Source organism: Rhinoderma darwinii, chromosome 3, assembly GCF_050947455.1.
Source record: "Rhinoderma darwinii isolate aRhiDar2 chromosome 3, aRhiDar2.hap1, whole genome shotgun sequence".
Lineage (NCBI taxonomy): Eukaryota > Metazoa > Chordata > Amphibia > Anura > Rhinodermatidae > Rhinoderma > Rhinoderma darwinii.
Genome location: NC_134689.1, coordinates 171,887,313 through 171,906,986, shown reverse-complemented (window position 1 = coordinate 171,906,986; position 19,674 = coordinate 171,887,313). Strand labels below are relative to the sequence as shown.

Sequence of the window (19,674 nt, the reverse complement as noted above, 5' to 3'; positions counted from 1 at the left end):
TGGTAGATACTCTGCTGCTAATAGCCGAAGTGTCTGCCTCCTACAACACTAGGCTAAGAATGAATAGCTGTGTCTGTGGGCAGGGTATATCCTGTAGGAGGAGTCACTTTTTTATTTCATAGTGTCAAGGCACCTAGCGGCAACAGCATATGCCCACAGTCTGTGTCCCCCTCAATTTTCTTCTGTAATTCTGAAAATATGCATTTTATGCTAGTGACTCGAGTTCTAGGAAGTTTTTGAAACTTTTGCATATTCATTTAACCTAGCTGAAAACACATAATATACTTGTAGTGCATAAATTTTTTATTGTTTGAATAATCTTCTATAGAATCTGTAGTTTAAAACTGTAATTCAAGTAATTTCCTAAGCACCTAATGTTAGGCCCCATGCACACGAACGTGCTTTTGCGGCCGCAATTCCCCCAAAAATCCACTGGAGAACTGTGGCCCCATTCATTCCTATGGGGCCATGCACACGACCGTGGTTTCCACGGTCCGTGCATGACCCCCGGAGCCCGGACCGCAGAAAGAACGGGCAAGCCTTCTTACGCCCGCGTTCTGCGGTCTGGGCTCATTGAAAATAATGGCTGCGGCCATGTGCACAGCCAATGATTTGCGGGCGGCTCGCTGCTGACACTCCGTGGTCGGCCTACCCGAAAATCACGGCCGTGCACATGGCTATGGTCGTGTGCATGAGGCCTTAGGCTGGCCATTATGATAGATTTAGAACAGACTGTTCAGTAAGCATGTCGTCATTAAAGCGGTTATCTGATTAACATTTGCTGTTATAAAAAAAACAACAAGCCAATACTCACCTTTCTGATCCTCTGCCGACCTAGCACAGCCAATCAATGGCCTCAGCAGTCATGTGCTGTACTGTTGGCATCATGGCTCCCATTGCTGAGCGGTGATGCAAGCAGTATGGCATGTGACCACTAAGGCAACTGACTGTCTACAGCGGTCACATTCTAGCCGCTTGTAAACAAAGGGAGACCAGCCAGGAAATTAGCATTTCTCTATTCTGATGTGACTGCCATTTTGCAAAAGTGACAACAGGCATTGCAGCCATATTGGTTGTCAATTTTGAATTAGCTTCTCAGAAAATGATGACAAACATTCATGCTGTTCAATCAATAACAAAACAATATTTTTTTAAACTATTTCCCAAAAATGTCTCTGCAAGTAAAAAAAACAAACTTTGGCTACTGCCCTATCTCAGTTTTGGGTGGAAAAGTAAGATGAGTCGTTTTTTATCAGCTAGATAATATTTAACATAAAATAAAATCTGATCTTTGCATATATTTCTATGAATTTAAATCAAACTTGTAAAAAAAAAGTTGAAGGACCTTAGGGCTACTCAGAATCCGAATGAGTCCTGCTTCTCTGTCTGAGTTGTAAATATGTCTCAGTGTAGCACCAACCCTAAACCTCATCCCTTTCTTTTTAATGGCCGCCTACATTAAGGGCTTGTCCACACGTAATGGAAATGCTGCAAAAATTTCTGCAGCAATTCCGCAGAAAGTAGCAGAAATTCTGCTGCGGAAAAAAACGCACCATTTCCTGCGTTTTTTACTGCAGAAAATAGTGCAGATTTTGCTGCCTTTTTTTGAATGTTGGGAGATGGTGACAACTCTTCTGAAAAACGCAGCAATTCAGTCCACTTTCCGCAGCAGGAATTGACATGGTGCGGTACAAAAAATACGCACCGGAGGTGAATTTCTGGTCGGAAAGTTTAGGCAGCGTGTGGATGAGATTTGTCAAATCTCACGCACTTTGCTGCTACTGTATTCTGCTGCGTATTTTCCGTCCAAGATTCTGGACGGTAAATACGCAGCAATTCTGCTACGTGTGGGCAAGCCCTTAATATTTAGATTATGCAGTTTTTGGCGTAAAGTGCATGCCTCAAATTTGTGAACTTTCTCATCACTCGTCAAAGAATGAGTGGGGATATTTTTTTTTTACGTTAGGAAAAATTCATCACCGTCTCTGCCTGACGGTGAAAATGCACCAAATTTATTACCTAGCGTGCACTGTTAATAAATTTGGCTCAAATCAACCCAACTTTCTCCTAAAGTCTGAATTATGAAGATTGACTGAGGAACTTCGTATTCTGGCAGAAAGATAGGCTGCCTTCTGACAACTATGGTTGTTAAGCAGTGTTTGATATCCCTAGCAAATAGATCTTCAGACTAGCCTCAGCTTGTCCAGATTGGCATTATGCTGACAGCAGAGAAGTAGAGAAGCAGCTCGGCAGCAGGCCATTCCCCATCTCAGGCTGCAGTACTATTCAGACTTCAAATCAGGTAGAAAAGTCCTTTCATACCATGTTGTTATAAACGTTTCATAAAAAAACAGTAGTACAGTTTTTTCCCACATCAAACATTAATTAACTATTCTCTAGTATAAACAGGTATGCTGAGTTGAGTTTACTAATTTGAGATTTTAGACTAAATTAAACTAAAGTTTGTATTTTAACTAAATGTCTTTGAAACAGAGTCATATATTAGAAATTTCACTGTATCTGTCCAACACTGTATTAAATATTTGCAGGTCTCTTAAATTAAGCTAATAATCAATAAAATGTACAAATGTTAAAAATGTATGTAACACCTCTTTGTAGCAGTATATACATATATTTTTACACAAAGGAATGCCCCCAATTTTTTATATATTATTCAAAATTAAATAAACTTGTCTTAAATAATAAGGTACAACAGTTATTTCATGGAAAGCTGTGCATTAAATGTTCCATAGAAGTAATGTAAATATGCTATCGTACCGAATTCCATGGTCCTGGATGCCATGAAGCATCAGCAGGGCATATGTGTGTGTTACACTGGGCTATATTTGGTGGTTTATCGAGGATTTCACAATTTTGATCATCCAGAACTTGTCCACTTGTCAGCTGGCATATTACCAATCTTGTTCTCATTCCTCCTCCACACGTCAGGGTACACTGTAGATTAAAGGCAGAACTTAAAATTTTTAAAGGCATATTAACATTTATTTATTTTTTTTTTAAATAAAAAGAGAGTTTTCTTAAAATTTGTTAAGAACACAGTGGGTGTGAACATAGGTATAATAACTAGTGATGAGAGCTGAATGATAACATTATTTAAGATACATAATTAATAAAGAGATAAAAGAAAATCTTCATAAAACATCCCTAATATGAAAAAAAAAATGAAAGAGTGGTGTTGCATTATTAGAAATAAGGGTAAATCCACACGGGGCGGCCCTAACACAGTCGCAACACGGCCAACAATCGCGCTGGCACTTAGTAGAAGCGGTTGTCAAATACCTAGTTAAGGAGTATTCCAGTTAGATGCGCATTGCCGCTCCATTCATTCTCTATGGGAGCGCCGGGGATAGCCGAATGCAGTGTTCGGCTTTTCCGGCGCTGCCATAGAGAATGAATAGGCGGTAAGTTGTTGTAATTTGAAAAATTGTGCGGTCATAAAGGGAGTATATCATGGTCGCACAATTTTGCAGATAAAGGAACGGTTTACCCGCGTTAACATGTGGCCACTAACAGGCTGTTTGACAGCCGCACCGAACATGGTGCCGGCGCGGTTGTTAGCCGCGTTGCGACCGGGTCAGGGCCGCTCCGTGTGGCCTTACCCTAAGAGTTGATTATTTGTAAGAAGCCTAATTGATCGGTACTCCGTATGATGTCCTTAGGGTGTACACCTAGTGCAATTATGGCCAAGGATATCCAGTATAGGAATAAAGTGGCGGCACTTCCACAAGTAGTTAATTGCTTAAAGAGGCTCTGTCACCACATTATAAGTGCCCTATCTCCTACATAATGTGATCGCGCTGTAATGTAGATTACAGCAGTAGTTTTTAATTAGAAAAACTATCTATTTTCACCAAGATATGACCTATTTTAGCTTTATGCTAATGACTTTCTTAATAGACAACTGGGCGTGTTTTTACTTTTGTTTATTACAGCCTGAAAGAACGATTAAAAGTATTGATCTTTATTAATTCCTTAATATTAAAACTAGCTCTTACGCCCAATAGTACCTAAATACAGGCAAAAGCAAGCGGTCAGAGAGGTGAGAAGTGTTAGCAGGTGATGGAACGTACATCCATTCACAGATCGATAACTCTCCTTATTATATAAAAATTCTCTGAAACCCTTGCCAATAGTGGAATAATCCTACGCGTTTCAGTATCCCCTAGTTTGTGGGGTACGTCATCAGGGATTATATTTCAATCATTTAGGCCGGTTAGCACTGTTTCTGTGCTTATTTAGTCTCCCAGCGTGTGCATGGCTGATACATTGGGCGTACACGCGGCGAGGAGATGCCGGATATTTACAGGCTTAAGCCCTCTCACCGACTGACGTCAGTTCGCCGGCCAATCCGATTTAAGCACGTTATTGCTGACGTCCCAGATTGTGACAAGCCTCCATTATATCAGCCAATCAGCGCTCCCGGACACCAAAGCATCCCTAGTAACCCTGGGGAGCTCCAGGCGGTTTAAAACTCACATCATATTAAACACAGCCCTAAAGGTAAATAAAGCGAATGTAACTAAGGCTCTGTGCATGTATTAAATTCCCTAATGACCATAGCACATATCAAACAAAAGTAAAATACTACTAATAACCAATACTAAACCAGGTACGATCGGCAATGCAAAAATCTAAGGTTGGATAAAATAAAGTAACGTAAAGGAGGAGCAAGTATAGGGAATAATAATATGGCAGAGGAAAGGATATATAGTATAGTAGATACAGGAGTCATCATAATGGTGCGGAGAAATATACTAATATTAGATGAAGCAAGTGTATGAAATTTGTTCATTGAGACCAGACGGATAAATGGTCTGCAGGCAAAATATCCACTGTGCTTCTTTCTGCAATATTTTCTTATCTATATTTCCACCTCTCCACCTCTTACTGATGGTCTGATATGTTCGATTCCTTGAAATTTGAGGGTCATGGCATCCCCCCATGATGTTCCCACACATGACGTGACAATGAGGTGTCGTCTTTCCTTCTAACATCCCCCATATGTTCCCGGATCCTTCTCCTGAATTCCCTGTTTGTCTTCCCGACATATTGTAGCTGGCATCCACATGTGATCAGATACACAATACCTTTGATTTTACAGCTAATGTACGATCTATTGTCAAAAGTCTCATCTGTCTTGGAACTACCGAAATTTTTACTGCATGAAATAGATGCACACGCCCTACACAAGCCACATCTAAAAGTACCTAGTTTGCCACTATTTAACCATGTAGTAGATCTGGTCTATGGATTCAGGTGGCTATGTATCAAGCGATCTCTTAGATTGCGTCCCCTCCTGTATGTGATCATAGGATAATCCCCTACCAAATCACCTACATCTGGGTCAGCTCTCAAGATCCCCCAGTATCGTTGAAAGACTTCCCTAACCTCACTGTTGGCCGAGTCATAGATCCCAATAACCCGGATACAATCCTCTACAGGTTCTGTAATGACGGGGGTAGGGAAACGGACAAGTGAGCCCTAATCTACCCGCCACTCTGTCCCTGCCTACTTGCAACGACCCGCCCTAGGCGACGGGGTACAACTGGGCGGCGGTCCCTACGCTCAGTAAGTGCACGAGACAGACAAGGGAACACAAAGCAAAGGGAAAGGGGCAGTTGCCCACGGCAACACCGTGAGCAACAAGAGTGGTGAACGAGCCAAGTCAAACCAGGAGTGCACGAGGTACCAAACGCAGAGCAGGAGAGTAGTCAGTAAGCCAGGGACAGTATGGAGCAGGATCAAATAGTTGGAAGCTGTAGCTGGGCCAGGAAACCACACGAGAAGAATCACAAGCAAAGGAGGAACAGGAAAGGCAGGTATAACTAGACAGAGGGCGGGAGCTAGCTCCGTCTGGCCAGGCTGCGATAGGCTCTCCCACTCCTAAGCCTGTCATCCTGAGTGGTGGAAGATGGAGTCAGTCTCAGAGACATAGACTCAGGTGCAGACTGATTACCTATGGGAGTATACACAGAAGTTGTGCCTGACAGATACTTTACAGTACCCCCCCTTTTATGAGGGGCCACCGGACCCTTTCTAAGTGGACCTGGTTTATTGGGGAAACGAAGGTGGAACTTCCTGACCAATACCCCAGCGTGAACATCCCGGGCGGGTACCCAAGTCCTCTCCTCCGGCCCGTATCCTCTCCAATGGACCAGATACTGGAGGGAGCCTTGGACCATCTTGCTGTCCACAATCTTGGCCACCTTGAACTCCACCCCCTCAGGGGTGAGAACGGGAACAGGAGGTTTACTCGAAGGAGCCAAGGACGGGGAGCAGCGTTTAAGGAGGGAGGCATGAAACACGTCGTGTATTCGAAAAGATGGGGGCAACTCCAGTCGGAAGGAGACAGGATTGAGGACTTCAATGACCTTATACGGCCCAATAAACCGGAGGGCAAACTTCTTGGACGGGACCTTAAGGTGCAAGTTCCTAGACGATAACCACACCAGATCCCTGACCATAAACAAGGGGTTAGCAGAACGTCTTCTATCAGCCTGAGTTTTTTGTATGCTCTGGGACGCCTCTAGGTACTTCTGAACCTGGGCCCAGACTGTGCACAGTTCCCGTTGAACGACCTCTACCTCGGAATTGTTGGAACTACCAGGTGAAATGGAGGAGAACCGTGGATTAAACCCAAAATTACAGAAAAAGGGGGAGACCCCTGACGAGTTACTGACCCGGTTATTAAGGGAAAATTCGGCGAAGGGAATGAATGAGACCCAATCATATTGACAGTCAGAGATAAAACACCTTAAATATTGTTCTAGAGATTGATTAGTCCTCTCGGTTCGGCCATTAGTTTCAGGATGGAAGGCAGAGGAGAAGGACAGATCAATCTCCAACTTTTTACAGACGGCTCTCCAAAACAAAGAAACAAATTGTACCCCTCTGTCCGAAACAATACTGACAGGGACCCCATGGAGACACAGGATGTGTTTGACAAACAAAGTAGCTAACGTCTTGGCGTTGGGTAGTTTCTTATGGGGCACAAAGTGGCACATCTTACTGAAGCGGTCTACTACCACCCACACCACCGACTTGCCTTGAGATGGAGGCAAATCGGTGATAAAATCCATGGAGATATGGGTCCAAGGTCTCTGGGGAATGGGTAAAGAATATAGTAAGCCTGCTGGTCGGGACCTGGGAGTCTTGAACCTAGCACAAACCTCACAAGCGGCAACGTAGGCTTTAACGTCTTTGGGCAACTCAGGCCACCAATAGTTTCTGGCAATGAGATGTTTGGTACCCAGGATGCCTGGATGACCAGATAGTGCGGAGTCATGATTTTCCCTAAGTACCCTTAGCCGGTATTGCAGGGGAACAAACAGCTTGTCCTCAGGAAGGTTCCCGGGAGCTGAACCTTGATCAGCCGCAATTTCAGAGACTAAATCAGAATCAATAGAAGAAATGATTATACCAGGAGGCAAAATACAAGCAGGATCTTCCTCCGAAGGAGGGCTGGCCATGAAGCTACGCGACAGTGCATCGGCCTTAATATTTTTAGACCCAGCCCTATAGGTAACCAAAAAGTTGAATCTGGTAAAAAACAGCGCCCATCGAACTTGTCTCTGGTTTAGCCTCCGGGCAGATTCTAGGAAAACCAGATTCTTGTGGTCGGTAAGGACCGTTACCTGGTGCCTAGCCCCCTCCAGAAAGTGGCGCCACTCTTCAAATGCCCATTTAATGGCTAAGAGTTTGCGGTTGCCAATATCATAGTTACTCTCAGTGGGCGAAAACTTCCTGGAGAAGTAGGCACAGGGACGGAGATGGATGAGGGACCTGGTACCCTGGGACAAGACAGCCCCCACTCCCACCTCGGATGCGTCAACTTCCACGATAAATGGGTCCATTTGGTGGGCTGAACCAGCACCGGGGCCGAGATAAAGCACTTCTTAAGGACCTCAAAAGCCTGGACAGCCTCAGGAGGCCAGTGGAGGAGATCAGCACCTTTGCGAGTGAGGTCCGTAAGAGGCTTAGCGATGACCGAGAAGTTAGCAATAAATCTCCTGTAAGAATTAGCGAACCCCAAAAAACACTGTAACGCCTTCAGGGAGGCAGGTTGGACCCATTCCGCCACAGCCTGGACCTTGGCGGGGTCCATGCGGAATTCATGAGGAGTGAGGATTTGACCCATAAATTATCTCCTGTACCCCAAACACACATTTTTCGGTTTTCGCAACCAGTTTGTTTTCCCGATGGACCTGGAGCACCTTCCTGACATGCTCAATGTGGGAGGACCAGTCCTTGGAAAACACCAGTATGTCATCAAGGTACACTACAAGAAATACCCCCAGGTAATCTTTCAAAATCTCATTTATGAAATTCTGGAAGACCGCAGGAGCATTACACAACCCAAAGGGCATGACGAGGTATTCGAAATGACCTTCGGGCGTGTTAAACGCAGTCTTCCACTCATCCCCCTCTTTGATGCGGATAAGGTTATACGCCCCCCCCCCCCCCCCGTAGATCAAACTTAGAGAACCATTGGGCCCCCTGAACCTGATTAAAGAGATCAGGAATCAAAGGAAGGGGATACTGGTTCCTTACAGTGATCTTATTCAAGTTACGGTAGTCAATGCATGGCCTAAGACCACCATCCTTCTTCCCTACGAAGAAGAAGCCAGCACCTACCGGAGAAGTAGAGGGGCGAATGTAACCCTTGGCCAGGCATTCCTGGATATACTCTCTCATGGCTTCACGTTCGGGACAAGAAAGATTAAATATCCTACCCTTAGGAAGCTTAGCTCCTGGTACCAATTCGATAGCGCAATCGTATTCTCTACGAGGAGGTAACACTTCGGAGGCCTCCTTAGAGAAAACATCAGCGAAGTCCTGAACAAACTCAGGTAGCGTGTTCAACTCCTCAGGGGGAGAAATAGAATTAACAGAAAAACATGACGTCAAGCATTCATTACCCCATTTGGTAAGCTCCCCAGTATTCCAGTCAAACGTGGGATTATGCAACTGCAACCAGGGAAGGCCTAAAACCAAATCGGACGATAATCCCTGCATCAACAGTACAGAGCACTGCTCCAAATGCATGGAGCCAACAAGGAATTTAAAAACAGGGGTATGCTGAGTAAAATAACCATTAGCAAGAGGAGTGGAGTCGATACCCACTACCGGGACAGGTTTAGGCAAATCAATCAAAGGCATAGCTAGAGACATCGCAAATTCCACAGACATGATAGTAGCAGAAGACCCTGAATCCACGAAGGCACTGCCAGTAGCAGACCTACCAACAAAAGAGACCTGAAAGGTAAGCAATATTTTATTACGTTTCATATTTACGGGAAATACCTGTGCGCCCAAGTGACCTCCCCGATGAGCACTTAGGCGCGGAAGTTTTCCGGCTGCTTATTCTTACGCCTAGGACAGGTGTTCACTTGATGCTTGTCATCCCCACAATAGAAGCAGAGACCATTCTTCCTGCGGAACTCTCTACGTTGTCGGGGCGACACGGAGGCCCCGAGTTGCATAGGTACCCCCGAGTCTACCGTGGAAGAGCGAAGCAACGGGACCTCGGGAGGCATCATGGGGGAGTCAGAGGGGAAAACACAAAAACGTTCGAGCTGTCGTTCCCTGAGATGTCGGTCAAGTCGTACCGCTAAAGCCATAACCTGATCTAGGGAGACAGAAGAGGGATAGCTAACTAGCAGGTCTTTCAGGGCGTTCGACAGACCCAACCTAAACTGGCACCTTAAGGCAGGGTCATTCCACCGAGAAGCTACGCACCACTTCCTAAAGTCAGAACAATACTCCTCAACAGGTCTCTTACCCTGACGTAAGGTCACCAGCTGACTCTCGGCAAAGGCAGTCCTGTCAGTCTCGTCATAAATGAGTCAGAGAGCAGTAAAGAAACGATCAACGGAGGAAAGTTCAGGGGCGTCAGGAGCCAAGGAGAAGGCCCACTCTTGGGGCCCTTCCTGGAGCCGGGACATAATTATACCCACCCGCTGGCTCTCAGAACCTGAGGAATGAGGCTTTAAGCGAAAGTAGAGCCTACAACTCTCTCGAAAGGAGAGAAAAGTCCTCCGGTCCCCTGAGAACCGGTCAGGCAACTTGAGGTGGGGGTTCAAGAGGTGAGGTGTGGGGCACTACCATGGTAGCGTCAGGCTGGTTGATCCTCTGAGCCAGGGCCTGGACCTGTAGGGAGAGATCCTGCATTTGCTGGGCCAGGGTCTCAAGGGGTTCCATAGTAGTGTTAGGGAGCAGGGTACAAGGTATACTGGCTTGTGATTATGTAATGACGGGGGTAGGGAAACGGACAAGTGAGCCCTAATCTACCCGCCACTCTGTCCCTGCCTACTTGCAACAACCCGCCCTAGGCGACGGGCTACATCTGGGCAGCGGTCCCTACGCTCAGTAAGTGCACAAGACAAACAGACAAGGGAACACAAAGCAAAGGGAAAGGGGCAGTTGCCCACGGCAACACCGTGAGCAACAAGAGTGGTGAACGAGCCGAGTCAAACCAGGAGTGCGCGAGGTACCAAACGCAGAGCAGGAGAGTAGTCAGTAAGCCAGGGTCAGTATGGAGCAGGATCAAATAGTTGGAAGCTGTAGCTGGGCCAGGAAACCACACGAGAAGAATCACAAGCAAAGGAGGAACAGGAAAGGCAGGTATAAATAGACAGAGGGCGGGAGCTAGCTCCGTCTGGCCAGGCTGCGATAGGCTCTCTCACTCCTAAGCCTGCCATCCTGAGTGGTGGAAGATGAAGTCAGTCTCAGAGACATAGACTCAGGTGCAGACTGATTACCTATGGGAGTATACACAGAAGTTGTGCCTGGCAGATCCTTTACAGGTTCCTTGGGTTTAGGATTTAGTAACTCATTTCTGTTGCATTCTAGGGCATTCTGATATGCCATCTTGAGAACCCCCTGGGGATATCCCCTCCGCTTGAACCTATCTCTCAGTTTCCGTGCAGAAGTTTTCAAATCGGAGATACTCGAGCGGTTACGATGTGCCCTCAGGTATTGACCCTTGGGGATGCCTCGCCTTAGAGCCATCGGATGCCAACTTTCCCACCGTAGCAGACTATTGGTTGCTGTCTTTTTACGATGTATATTTGTTTGAATGGCTCCTGAAGCCGTCTTGGAAATCATCACATCTAGAAATGTAATCTGATTTTCATGGATTTTGGACGTAAAGAACAAATTTAATTCATTCACATTCAAAGTGCTAACAAACTCATCAAATTCACCCTTGGTTCCTGTACATAGGACCAGAACATCATCTATAAATCTGATCCAAAGGAGGATATAGGATGTCCATTTATCCATTGTCTCACTGAAGACATCCTCTTTTCCCACCAGCCCAGGTATAGATTAGCATAAGTGGGAGCAACTGGACTTCCCATAGCTACTCCCCTGAGCTGGTGGAAAATCTTCTGTTCAAATAAGAAAAAGTTGTGTTCCAGGATAAATTTGAGTGGGTTAATAACAAATTCATTGTGGGCCTGATATTATACCTTTCCCAATCAAAAAATGTTCCACAGCTCTACATTCCTGATCATGAGGGATGGAGCTATACAGTGCCTCGACATCAAGTGAGGCCAGGAGAACATCCGCATCACACCGTATATCCTCAAGCTTCCTCAAAGCGTCCATAGTGTCCCGCACATAGAAAGGGAGGGAGACTACAAACGGTCTGAGGATTTGGTCAAGGTAGAGACTAGCGTTTTGTGACAAACTGTCTATTGCCGACACAATCGGATGGCCTTTCAACGGGGTAATTCCCTTATGTATCTTGGGAAGGCCATAATTGTGGCCACATTGTGGGTGGTCAATAAGCATAAATGTAATTTCTTTATCACTTATTAGGTTCAGGGATTTTGCAGGAATAAGGATACATTTTAACTTATTTCTGAATGTCGTGGTAGGATCGCAAGTAAGTAGCCTATAACAATCTTGGTTACCAAGTATTTGATGGCACATTCTGCTATACTGAGTGCGATCCAATACCACGAAGTTCCCAACTTTGTCTGAAGGTTTGATTATAATTGTGTCATCTTGGTAGACCTGCCATCTCCCCCTTGGTGATATTCCATCTGCCTCCCCCAGGGTTCACCAGTAGTCTCAGTTGATCCTCGACCACCTTGATAAATACATCTATAGGGGTGTTGTCACTCAAAGGTGCATTCTTAGTAGAGGATACCCTCAGATCTGTAAAGGGACCCTCACCTGCATCTCTATGACTTTCCTCCCACAAGCTCTCCAGCATTTTAAGGTGTGGTAGGTCCTCTTCCGTGATGCCCAACTCGAGACATTGTCGTCGATCGTACGTTTTAAATATTTTTTTTCATTTTAACTTGCGTGCAAATAAGTCCTTAACCCATGTGAAGAGATTCAATTTGTTGGTGGGAACAAACGACAGATCCTTTTTCAAAACATTCATTTCCTCAACAGTCAAAGTCTGTGTCGATAAATGTATTATTTGTAGCTGATCTTCATGATGTACAGATCTCCAACTTATATGTCCCACCTGTCTCGTAGGAGGTAATCTGAGATAGGGTGATTCTTGGCTAAAAAAACACCACGATTGGGACACTTTCCCCTGCCTCTCCCTCTTTGATTCGTACGAGTGGGGTATCTATTCTGATCGCTCCCTCCCCAGCCTCTTCTTAATGGGTTTCTCCTGTTCGGATGATGATAAATCTGTGTCAGGTTCCTGAGAGATCTCGTAGAAACGCGTAGGATTATTCCACTATTGGCAAGGGTTTCAGAGAAATTTTATATCACAAGGAGAGTTAGCGATCTGTGCGTGGATGTACGTTCTATCACCTGCTGACGCTTCTCAGCTCTCTGACCGCTTGCTTTTGGCTGTATTTAGGTACTATTGGGCATAAGAGCCAGTTTTAATATTAAGGAATCAATACTTTTAATCGTTCTTTCAGGCTGTAATAAACTTTCGACTCTATTGAACGAAACACTTCATCAAATATAATACTGTGAATAATTGTGAATACATTTTAATAAATCACACACAAACGTACTCGAAGTGTCGGGATTGTGAATAGACATCCCGTCCTGGTTGGACACGATGTCTATTTACTGTCAAGACACTTCAGTAACGTTAATATGTGTGTATGTGACTGCACATAGTGAACAACGCAGGATCACTATATGCAGAGTAAATGAATGGGGAGAAGTGTATGACGCTGATTGGTCAGCGTCATACACTTCTCTCCACAACGCTCACTTGGTCTAAAGTAAAAACACGTCCAGTTGTCTTAAGAAAGTCATTAGCATAAAGCTAAAATAGGTCATAACTTGGTGAAAATAGATAGTATTTCTAATTAAAAACTACTGCTGTAATCTACATTACAGCGCGATCACATTATGTACAAGATAGGGCACTTATAATGTGGTGACAGAGCCTCTTTAAAACTTGTATTTTTAATCAATGGTACAATATTTTCAACTTGTAATACAAGTATTAACATAAATGTAAGGCCGGATTTACACGAGCGTGTGCGTTTTGCGTGCGCAAAAAACGCTGCGTTTTGCACGCGCAAAAGGTACTTAGCTCCGTGTGTCATCACCATATGATGCGTGGCTGCGTGATTTTCGCGCAGCCGCCATCATTATGACACTCTGTTTGTATGTATGTAAACAGAAAAGCACATGGTGCTTTTCTGTTTTCATTCATGCTTTTTACTGCTGTTGCGCGAATCACGCACATCACACGGTAGTGCTTCCGTGTGCTGCGCGTGACTTTTACGCACCCATTGACTCCAATGGGTGCGTGATGTGCGAGCAACGCACAAATATAGGACATGTCGTAAGTTTTACGCAGCGGACACACGCTGCGTGAAACTCACGGACAGTCTGCACGGCCCCATATACTAACATAGGTCCGTGCGAGGCGCGTGAAAATCACGTGCGTTACATGGACGTATTACACGTTAGTCTAAATAAGCCCTTAACCACAGAAATTAAAGATCAGGGTGGGTTCACCTCTGCGTTGCATCATTCTGTTATTCTGCTCTGTCAGGGTGTACATGATTTTACCGGACACAATAGCGCAGCATGCTGCGCTATTGTCTCCGGTAATCCCTGCCGGATCTGCGACGGAGGCCCATCCCGGACCTTTGTCAATGATAATCTGAAAAGCTGTATATTAGTAATGCTAGTGAAAATATTGAAAAATGTTATGCATTGAAAAATTTAGCACAAAACAAAAATAAAAATTTAAAGCGTACCTCCAATTATATGGCCTAAAAATTATTTTTGCACAGCTCAATAGAGCCTTTCACTACAATTCCAATGATACCTATATTAAGCAGATAGCAACTACCTAGCCCAAGATCCAGCTGTTATGCTTGTCAGAGAGTAAATGTAAAATCTTATCTTCCTGCATATTGAAAAGCGCTTGCACTTCCTTATTGTGACATCAGCTAAGGGAAATTAAGCCAGAGTTTGTGCCCTTATATCCCAGCATGCTTTGCTTTTAACTCGTGCACGAGCAAATCAGCTAAGCTATTCAGGTCACAAAATCTCCTGCTGCACTCCCAACCCAGCATTTATTATCTATACAGACAGCCTCTGCAAGGCAAGGGTGAAGACAAGTGCTGTTGTACCATATAATGTAGTGGGAAACTGGAATAAAAATATTTGTGTGTGAAAATAGGAAAAATACAGCGATTCCTTAATCTTTTGGGTGGTTTTGTTTTTATGGCGTTCACTGTGCAGTAAAAAGGGTGCATTAGCTTGATTCTGCGGGTCAAGGCGATTACAGCGATACCAGATTTATAACAATTTTTCAAGGTTTACTACTTTTAGTAAAACATGAAAGTCTCTGGCAGGGCTTCTAACAGTACAAAGATGGCGGACTTGGGGGCCTTCATCAGGCCCCCAGGCTGCCATGCTAACCAACGGCACCCCGAAATCATGTCGTGGGGGGGGGCCATTGGAAAGCTACAGTGGGCCACTCCCCTGTTTATAGTTATTTAAATGCCGCGGTCGCTATTAACCCCGGCATTTAACAAGTTAAACGAGCGGGATCGCGCTGAAGTGACGGCCGTAACACCCAGTCGATACGCTTGTTCTATGGAGCGGGTTCATGCCTGTGAGCCTGCTCCATGTTACCCCATCCCCCCCCCATATATATGGCGGATCTCGGGAAGGGGATATATATATATATATACACACACACACACACACACACACACACACACACGTACATGAATATGTACACGCACACGTGTATGTATATGTTTGAATATATATATATATATATACACACCCGTACAACATATATATATATATATATATATATATATATATATATACACACACACACACACACATACAAACCACGGGCGTTGCTAGAGTGTTAGAAGTTTTTTATGTGTTACTAATATTTTTTTTTTTTGGGTTTGATTTTTTTTACAGGTTCAGTTGTTGGACTACTTCAGATACGAGAACTACTTCGATGAAAGCGTTGTTTTTTTATTTTTAATAAAATGGTTAACGAGGGTTGTGTGTGGGGCGGTTTATTTCAATAAAATATTTTTTCTGTGTGTCTGTGTTTTTTTAAAAACATTATTACTACTGCCTTAGTAATGGCTGCAGTCTGGTTGACAGTGTCCATTACTAAGGGGGGCCTAGTGTTAGCCGGTGGAAAGGCTAACACTAACCCCTCCATTATTAACCACGTACCTACCACCACCAGGGGTAACAGGAAGAGCCAGCTACGATCCAGTACCCGACCATCTGTAGTGATTGTCGGACACTGGGGCAGCCGCAGGCTGGTATTATTAGGCTGGGAAAGCCCAAAAACTGTAATGCTAGCCTGCTGCAGCTACATTGTATCTGACTGGTTATGAAAAATATGGGGGACCCCACGTCGTTTTAACAAATAAATAAAAATAAATTACTGAAAAAAACAAACGATGTGGGATCCCTCCATTTTCATAACCAGCTAGATACAACATAGCAGCAGTAGCCTAGCATTAACAGGATGGGAAGGACCACGGTGTTTGGACCTTCCCAGCCTAATAATACCGGCCTGTGGCCACCCCAGTGCCCGACCATCACTTCAGACGGACGGGTACTGGATTATACGCGACTCTTCCCGGTACCCCTGGTGGCGGTAGGTAACGGGGTAATAATAGGGGGTTAGTGTTAGCATTTTCACCAGCTAACACTAAGCCCCGCCTTAGTAATGGACGCTGTCAATCAGACTGCGGCCATTGCTAAGGCAGTGGTAATAAAATGTTACAAAAAATACAGACACATAGAAAAAGTATTTTATTGAAATGAAACACCCCCCACTCAACCCTCGTTAACCATTTTATAAAAAATAAAAAAAAAAGGCGTCATCGAAGGAGTTCTCGAATCTGAAGTAGTCCAACAACCTAACCTGTAAAAAAACTGAAATAAAAAAAGAATGGAACAGACTACGCTAATCCATCCTGAGGGATCCCATCAAGAAACGTATACCACACGGTATACGTTTTTTTAACATGAGAGGCTATGGGTGATGGATGCCACTGTATGGCATCCGTCACAGGTATACATTAAACGTATACCTCTGGGAGCTCAGGACATCAATGTCCATATAAGCACAGTGAAGTCAGGGGCTTCCTCAGAGTTGGAATCCCCAAGAGGTGCGCTAGTAGAGACTCTGCCCCAGGACTCCGGCCCTGGGAAAGCTTCTGGCGTCACTATCCATATATGGACAATGATGTCAGGGTCTTCCCCAGAGCCAGAGTTCCAAAACAGAGTCGCTTCTAGCCCTATTCCTGCGACTCCTTCTCTCCTCTTGACATCACTGTACATATATGGACAGTGATGTCATGGGCAACCCCGAGACTCGCCTGGCAACCGGGCAACCCGCCTGGGACTCCTGCTCTGCTCCTGACATCACTGTCCATATATGGACAGTGATGTCAGGAGTTTCCCCAGAGCCGGAGTCCCAGAGCAGAGTGCTAGTATAGGTTCTATTCCGGCTCTGGGGTTGCCCCTAACATCACTGTCCATATATGGACAGTTATGTCAGGAGGAGAGAAGGAGTCCCAGGCAGAGCACTTGAAGAGAGTCCCAGGGAGAGCACTTGAAGCGAGCACTATAAGCGAGTCATATATGGACAGTGATGTTAGGAGCAGAGCAGGAGTTCCAGTCAGGGCCCGGTACTCCGGCTCTGGGGTTGCCCCTGACATCACTGTCCATATATTGACAGTGATGTCAGGAGGAGAGAAGGAGTCCCAGGCAGAGCGCTTGAAGCGGCTCTGTTTCGGGACTCCAGCTCTGGGGCTGCCCCTGACATCACTGTCTATATATGGACAGTGATGTTAGAGGCTTCCACAGAGCCAATGTACAGGAGCAAAGCCTCTACTAGCACTCTGCCCGAGACTTCAGCTCTGCTTCGGACACCACTATCCATATATGAACAGTGATGTCGGGAGCAGTGCTGTGAATAGGGCCTAGAGTGAGGAGGCTCGGGAGCGCGCACGTCAACGTGGTGCCGCCCCCTCAGCCTCTGTTCTACATAGAATCCGTAGCAAGCATCTGATGTTGCTGGCTACGGATTCCAACTGACAACGAGCGGGGACTGCCTAAGTAGAAGAGACGGAGGAGAAGCAAAAAAGGGGAGAAGACTACAGCATAGCAGGCTAACACTTGCAGTAAGGTAAATATAATATATTGAAAAATTTTTATTATGTTAAAAGTAAAACATATAGAAAAGTTTTTTATCTTTACAGGTACACTTTAAACCCATAGCTAGATTATAAAGTAACATCTTAGCTGTCCACCAGAAGTAGCAACTGTTGCAATGTGAAGCATATATGAAATTGTAAAGCATATGTTAAGACACATGTAAATGAGAGCACTGGTAATGAGGCATATGTTAGGACACATATAAAGGAGAGCACTGGTAATAACCTGTAACCCCAGATTCTGCAGAGAATAATGTTCTGTTCTGTAACATCAACAATCAGGGTTCCAAAATGCGGTACTAGTGGAAAATCGCTCAAACAGATCATAGCTATAGGGAGTACGTGGGACCGTGTTGGCATTCTTAAGTGCTATCTGCGCCTGTGTCGAGAGGCCGTAATGAGTTGGAGATGTAGCGCGAGCGTCATGATGTTACCTTATAATCTAGCTATGGGTTTAAATATTTATTTATGTTACGTGCTCAATTTTTCAATGCATACAATTTTTCAATATTAGCATTACTAATATACAGCTGTGTGTAGCCATAATTGTAAATCAATCAGCACGTCTAGAATAGAAAAAACAACATCATTAATTTAATAGAAGAGAACCAAGATATTTTAAAGATTGATATGAAAATCACATTCTCTGTTTAGACCGTGGGGAGCTAGAGACTGTAACATATGAATCAAGGAGGATTCTCTCTTTTTTCAGTAGAAGAACCCTATTACCGCCTCTCCTGGGTTGTTGAACATGCTCAAGATCCTGGAAAATCAACTGTGATACAGTATGTCCTGCTTGGTCGAAACGGTATAGTACCAGTCTATATCTCCCCATGGTCTAAACAGGGAATGTGACTTACATATAAATCTTTAAAATATCTTAGTTCTCGTGTATTAAGTGAATTATGTTGTTTTTTTCTATTCCCGACAGGCTGAACTATTTACAATTACAGCTACACACACACACACACGAGATCATGGTAAAAATAATCTCCATAATATAGTAACATATCCATTTATTGTCATTCGTGAATATACTTATGACATAGCTTCAAAATATCACATATCTCTGACCTGTCAATGATAAAATCCGGCCACAGAGCGCTTTAGAAACATTACTATTCAAGCGGCTATATTTTTCAAGCATAGTTAAATTACTTACTATTGACTGTATCCATGCCGTCAAGATCCTAAGGCAACCAAAGTCTAAGACATAGCTCCGCAGTAAGGTCATGACGCTCACACTACCTCTCCAACTCAGTGTGGCCTCTCGGCACAGGCACAGACAGTAATTAAAAGGGTTATGCCTTCACGTTTGATCGCTGGGGGTCCAAAAGCTGGGACACCTACCAATCAAGAAGGTGCTAAATTGTTGTGGTGGGATTACCCCTTTAAGCACGCCAACACGATCCCACGTTCTCCATGCCACTAAATTATGACTATTTAGAACTTTGATCTCTTTGAGCGATTTTCCGCTAGTACTGCATTTTGGAACTCTGATTATTGATGTTACAGAACAGCACATTATTCTCTGCAGAATCTGGGGTCACAGGTTATTATTACCAGTGCTCTCCTTTATATGTGTCCTAACATATGCATCATTACCAGTGCTCTCTTTTACATGTGTCTTAACATATGCCTCACAATTTAATATATGCTTCACATTGCAACAGTTGCTACTTCTAGTAGACAGCTAAGATGTTACGTTATAATCTAGCCACGGGTTTAAATGTTTATTTTTGTTATGTGCTCAATTTTTCAATGTATACAATTTTTCAATATTTTCACTAGCATTACTAATATATAGTTTAGGCTTTGTTCACATCTGCGCTAGGGCTCCGTTCCGACGTTCCATCTGAGCTTTCCGTCGGAACGGAGCCCTGACAGACACAAACGGAAACCATACGTTTCTGTTTCCATCACCATTGATTTCAATGGTGACGGATCCGGTCCCAATGGTTTCCATTTGTCTCAGTTTGTGTCAGTCAGG

At 44.4% G+C, this 19,674-nt stretch overlaps 1 protein-coding gene across 1 annotated transcript in view; it reads right to left on the bottom strand.

The window, feature by feature from the left end:
* The window catches only part of ADAMTS20 (ADAM metallopeptidase with thrombospondin type 1 motif 20), a 411,884-nt gene that overhangs the window by 107,305 nt on the left and 284,905 nt on the right, over positions 1–19,674 (bottom strand). The window contains exon 28 of the mRNA XM_075855030.1: positions 2,779–2,955. Coding sequence (XP_075711145.1) covers positions 2,779–2,955 — 177 coding nt within the window. The remainder of the gene's footprint in view (positions 1–2,778; positions 2,956–19,674) is intronic.